The 6,230-nt window shown below is 37.8% G+C and overlaps 1 protein-coding gene across 1 annotated transcript; it reads left to right on the top strand.

Annotated features, from left to right (window-relative positions):
• Nucleotides 1–2,349: 2,349 nt before the first annotated feature.
• On the top strand, nt 2,350–5,979 carry NUDT6 (nudix hydrolase 6). Its single transcript, XM_048943114.1, has 2 exons — nt 2,350–3,154; nt 5,591–5,979. Exons 1-2 carry the CDS (start codon nt 3,094–3,096, stop codon nt 5,977–5,979), a joined length of 450 nt encoding a protein of 149 aa, XP_048799071.1. The 5' UTR covers nt 2,350–3,093.
• The last annotated feature ends 251 nt before the right edge of the window (nt 5,980–6,230 follow it).

The following is a 6,230-nucleotide window of genomic DNA, read 5'->3' on the forward strand; positions in this document are numbered from 1 at the left end:
AAGACAGGTACGTGCACGCATGCTCATTTGTATTGCATTTGTGTTTATCTTACTTGACGATTTTTAACATTCATTAGTAGTGCATTAGATTAAAAAGCATGATAGGTAGAAAAAGGACAAGGTTAAGTAATGTAGTTGGTTACTACTAAAAAGCAACAGTGTAAGTATTCCAGGCACTAGCATATCTGTACAAAAGAATACCTACTTCTTCCTTGATGAGCATTCAGTTTGCAGTTCCCAGTACTGTGAAGATGTACCAGATCGCTGGCTTTGTCCTTCCTCTGCCACACCACATGGGTTAGAAGAGTCCAAGAAACCCACTCTGTTTCTTGGCTTCATCACCCCGTACCTCTTCTGCTTCATGCTTTATGTTTCTCCTGTAACTGATCCAGGAGTACCTGAGCTTATGTTTGGATCCATGCAGATCTCTAGAAAGCACTCACAGCTTAAAGCAGATTTTGGGAGACTGTGATTTTGCTTGGTTTCTGAAATTCCAGGCATATTTGTGGGATTAAATAAGCAATGCCATGGTTGGCCATGACCTGTAAACCACCTGTGTAAAGCAGGTGTAAAGATTGTGAATTTCTCACAAACCAAAGTGCTTGACCTCACTACAGAGGATGCCAAACCAGAGAGCGTTAGTGTGGTGGGGGTGGGTTATGTGATGTGGCTTGAGGTAACCGAGCATCCATCACTGCAAATTTCTTCTAGCAACTATCAAGCTAACCTAGGTTTTAACACAGAAGTGCATAAAGCTCACTAGCTCATTTGCAGCTGTCTCTGCTAGTCTGTTTAAAATACATTTAGTTTACACTGTGCTTTGAAGACAAAGGATCTTTCATAAATGAAGTAAGCATCTCTAGGACAGCAAGGTTATTTGCAGTTTTAACACGGGAAAAAAAAAGTCAAAATCTCTACATGCTAACTGAAGTACACAGGGTTGCATCATCTTTATAATTCAATCTAAGCCAAAATCTCACTGGCTATATTGTTCTGCTTTTCCTGAAATAACTACTAAAGAATTTTTCTTGGAAACCAAGTTAACCATCACTTCATGGTAATACAACAGTTAATGAAAATGTGTTTTCACTGGCAGATTCAATCACTGAACTTGCAATGCAAACTGGGAGGAAGAATCCTTTTCTTGTTCCATATAGATTGCTGATTGTATATTTTTACTTAGTGTACAGTAAAATTTCAAGGACTTCTCTACAACGAGATCTTCAGGCTTTCATTCAATAATTACCAATTAAAGCATAAACACAGTATGCAAGGCATAGGCTCCAGAAATGGTTCTAATCCCAGAGAGCCTCTAAGAAAAGAACAGTATGTAATACAAATACTCCATTTGTTTTTCCTTAACATTTCTGTGCATGTAACAGTGAGAAACTGCATGCTGACCTTTCAATAAGTACCTTAAATAAAAGAGATCTCAAAGAGTAAAAATGGAAGCTACACATTCTGCAACCTCAAAGGAAGCAGTAGCTTCCTAAGCCCATGGGACAACAGATTTTTAAGATTTAACTTACTAACACTGAGTTATTGCTAAAGCTCAACCACAGCCATTTTAAGTGCAAATATCTCTGTCCAGTTTTACAGTGAGACATCAGATGTTCTGTTGAGGTTCAACATCCAATTCTATACTCACCAGAATTTGCTTCCATACCCTCTGGTCCCTGAATGTAACAGGACCAAGTACAGCACCACACTTTTCTCTGGCTCCATCTGAAAGGTGGGATGACATTCCAGGTCAGCTGTTTCTGCTTACCTTTGTAGAACAAAGCTGTTATTACAGTGGGTGAGCTGAAAGGAGAAAAGTGATTGTTTCTGTCTCTTCTCCTTACAGCTCATTTTTATTTCTTTATTTAAATTAAGTATAAAAACTGAGGTGTGTGAATACCCATACAGTTCTTGTGCAGCAAGCAGTTACCTCCGTGCAAGCAAATTGGCTCAGACAGTTATTTGCCAATGCCAGTCCCACCACTCTTCTCTCCTCCTTCCTCCCAAATGAACCACTTCCCCGAAATGGGTAATTATAGATTATGGTCTGGAAGGTTTAGAAATTTTAAGTTTATATGCAGCTTTATAATAGAAGCTTGTGGATTTTTAAGAGCTGTTTGGGTTTCATCATGAAAGGACAATTCCACTGCACACACAGCAAGATTTCCAGGATCTGAAAGCAAATCTTAAAGCCAGCAAATCTATGTACTTTCCATCTGCACTATTTTTAATCTATTACTCTCAATTCCTATCCAAGCCCTTTATGAGTGCCCAGAAAAAAGCATTTTCCAATGTAATCAGTGGGGCTTAAAATCCCTGGAAAGCTAACTTTTTTTTTTTTTTGCTAGCATATATTTTTTTCTGCATTAGTTTCTAGTTGAAGGTTAGTTAACTTCTTCTTATACACATATTTATTAAGGAAAGGAATAAAAAGTGGTATGTAAAATAAAATCCTGCAGATCTTTGTGCATTTGCCAGAGGTGTAGGAACTAGGACTTCGTAACCAGTATCGATTACAGCACCACGTCTGCAGTTCTGTTCTAAGTACTGAACTTTATTGCAGTTCTATAAATGCTTCTTTACATAAATCACACACAAGGCCTCGGTTTTGGAACTCCATAAAAACAAGTGACAGGTTGCACAAAATGGTTATTACAGACACACACAGTCATCTTAAAGCCAGTGCAGTATAGAACAGTACTAAATCATACCTGTTTGTAAGATTAAATATATATACATTTTTTAAAAGCCAGAAACATGGAAGTGGGATACATTAGTGATTAAATATAAGAGTATATAGTCTATAGCAGCTTTTTAAAATATTCAACTACTATCTAGTTATCTAGCAGCAACATTGTCTAATGATTGTTAGACAGTTTCTTTCAGTCAGTAGATGTTTTGTTCCAATATTTCATACAGACTGTAGATGTCTCTGATCATCACATTAGCAAGAAAAAATAGTTTCTACTTAAATCTTTACTGACATTTGTAAGAGTAATTACAATACCTCAACTTCACATAATGTGTTAACTGTCACCTTCATATTCCAGAGTACAAAATGGGCTGCATACTTCATTAATATTTTTTTCTCCAATGCAGACCATAAATGGATGGAAATTCCCAGGAGGTCTGTCTAATCCTGGTGAAGACATTGGTAAGTTCAACAATAACAGGTCAGACATCAATGGAACTACAAAGACATTAACACTGAAATACATAGTGACCCACATCACTCCTGTGACTACTCACTGCCTTGAAATAATGGCTAATGGATTAAGTGACACAATCTTATGACATGAAGGTTAGGGTGAGATCATATTGAGGTCAGGGAAGCATTATAACATCTCCATTTTTGCACAGGTTCTCATAAGTACTTAAAGCCAACTTTCATAGGTTTGTTGGGTATGTTGCAGTAAGAGCAAGAAGCACAAAGGACTTAAATAATCAGCAGATAACAAAACGTAAAACTGAAATCGCAAGTCCTCAGCTCACACTGCAATCCAGGGCAGGGGGCTCAGAGACGTCCTGGGCAAAAATCTAACATTTCCAGCTTTCAATATTTGTGTGCAAAACAGCAATAAATACACATGCTTCCTTCCACCCTCATCCACTGATTTGCTTACACTAAGAGCTCTTGGCACAGGACCAGCGTAAATGCAGTTCCTGATGTTTGGGGCCACCTACTTTGAGGTGACATAAGGCACTTCTGCATTAAGAAACAATGCTGTTTTGAGGACAGCTATTTCTACCTAGCATAGCACAAGTGATGCTCAACACAGCTGCTGCACTTACGTTCAAAGGTGAATGAATAAGGATGTGTACAAAGAGATAGAAGATTGTGCTTTTGTCCTTGTATTTCACCTCCTGAAACTACAATCCACAGACTGGTTAATTCTTAAATTATACTGCAGTTATTAGGTAGGTCTTAGTTTCAAAAGGTAAACTCACAGTTATTTAGCCCACATCTGTCTTCGGACAGGAATATATTCTTCTAATAAGTGATGTTTGACAAAAACGCTGCCCAGAGCAACGCAGAAGCTCTACAAACAGTACTGATACCTTAAAATCTGTTTCATACCTTATCTTAGCAGTGATCCTATAGCAATGTGTGGAAAGCTTGTATTCCAATTCATTATTTCAACACAGGGAGAAAGTTGACTTGTAGGTTTTGCAACTCTGGAATCACGTTTCAACTGCATTGTCAAACAGTGATAGAAATCAAAATTCTTTGTTCACCACTGCAATTATGTTCAGCACAATGGAATGGCTTCATGCTTTTTAAAGAACCCCCAACACTGTTTGTTGCCTAGCCAGACACTCTTGCCCTTAGAGTAAGAGGATCTGAGCCAAGAGATACCAGAGGAGCTTTTGTAGTGAGGGAAAAGAATAACTAGAATGAGAGACTGCTTCACTAGGGCAATTCTGAGTACCAGCAGCCATCCCTCAAGTAACAGGTGAGATTATGGATGGAGCCTGGATGTAAATATTAAGAAGGACCAGGAAGAAACAAATCACTCAGAGCTCCCCTCCTACCTCTGCTTAACAATATCACAATAAATGCTATGGTTCTGTGCATCACATTTCAATATTAAATTAGTAATGAATAAAATAAAAAAAAATTTTTTACTTTTTCCATCACTTACGTGAAATCTTATAAACTCACCCAAGAGTCCAAATTTTAAGCGGTGTTACAACGCTTGAAAATCCTGTGATTATTGAAGCAACAAAATACATGACTGCTAACTTTAATGAGAACAAATTGATTTGCACAAGTAATCTGAATAGCTTCATAATGGTGATTATGCAAATAGAATAATCTGTGCGCTTTGCTTATTTCTGAGATTCAAGCCCTACTGTTTCTTCTAGTTTAAGTGTCATATTTAAAATACATACATTAAAACAGAAAAAGAAAATGGCACTTGATCTAAAAGAAAAGCTCAAAGCTTAAATTAAATCTCTGTTCAGTTTTTCTTACCATAGCCTGCCTTGGCATTCTGCCCAATCTCAGTTGTTTACCTTCTTTGACCATTTCTGTGCAATGCATCCCTTATAATAAAAATCACTTGCTCTAGGGAGTTTGCTTTGCAACACTTTTAAACCAGAGGACTGCAAGGGCCACCCTGGGCTGTGTACAGTGCAGTCTCCCTAGGCATTAGTAATGGCACATGAGTATCTTTCCCTATAGCCAGTTGCCTTGTAATTAAAACTGCAGTGAAAGTTACAAACACAAATGTTCTGCAGGCACTAGGTATTAATGGGCTTCCAATCCCCCAAAGGCCTCTATATATTTGATGTTAAACTTATGCAGAACATTCTGCTGCAAGATAGAAGACAAATTTCAAAACTACACCCTGGAGACAGTATTATGGAAAGTTTCTTTCATCTTTTTGTAGCATATGCAAAAGAAAGGTAGTTTGCAATTAGTTTTATTCAGGGACCAAAAAGTTAGCTTGTCCTTGTGTAGAAAGGCAAACAAGCTGTGCATTTTGAAAAGCTTGCTAAGCAGAAGAGAAGATGTTTATTCTGGGATCAAAAGGTTTAAAGAGTGTATGTTCTTGTATATACTGAAAGAATTGCTCTCTTTGCCTAGGAGACACGGCAGTTCGAGAGGTTTTTGAAGAGACTGGCATCAAGTCAGAGTTCAAGTCCATCCTAAGCATAAGACAGCAACACAAACACCCTGGAGCCTTTGGGAAGTCAGACATGTACATCATCTGTCGCCTGCAGCCCTCCTCCTTCACCATCAACTTCTGCCAGCAGGAATGCTTGCGGTGTGAGTGGATGGACCTGGACGAGCTTGCCAGGACAAAACATGCTACTCCCATCACGAGCAACGTAGCTAAGCTGTTACTTTATGGATACCGGGAAGGCTTTGATAAAATTGATATAACCATGAGAGAGTTTCCAGCTGTTTACACAGGCCGCTTCTACAAACTATACCACAGGGAGCTGCCTGAATCCTATAGAAACATTACATGATAGCAACAAATTTCACATAATTATATTAATAATTTAAAATTTTTATTCAGAGTTACTTAGACCATATTGAAATTATTTGTGGACTTATTTTTGAGAAGAAAAAAAATCAGTATTTATTCTCTAATAAGCTACAGATATATAAATTATTTTAAATGGCAAGTTTTCCTGTTAGCGTGCATCAGTTAGTTTCCCTTTACTCTGTAAAGTGAATATAAAGTAAATAAAATAGCTCTATAGAAATCTCTAGCGGA

The sequence above is a fragment of the Lagopus muta genome, chromosome 4 (genome assembly GCF_023343835.1).
Source record: "Lagopus muta isolate bLagMut1 chromosome 4, bLagMut1 primary, whole genome shotgun sequence".
In the NCBI taxonomy this organism is placed as follows: domain Eukaryota; kingdom Metazoa; phylum Chordata; class Aves; order Galliformes; family Phasianidae; genus Lagopus; species Lagopus muta.

Bases quoted from the DNA above. Each gene is read 5' to 3' on its own strand.
- NUDT6 (XM_048943114.1), top strand. From the start codon at position 3,094: ATGCAGACCATAAATGGATGGAAATTCCCAGGAGGTCTGTCTAATCCT. The intron at 3,155-5,590 runs GTAAGTTCAACA...CTCTTTGCCTAG, and splicing joins TAATCCTGGTGAAGACATTG to GAGACACGGCAGTTCGAGAG.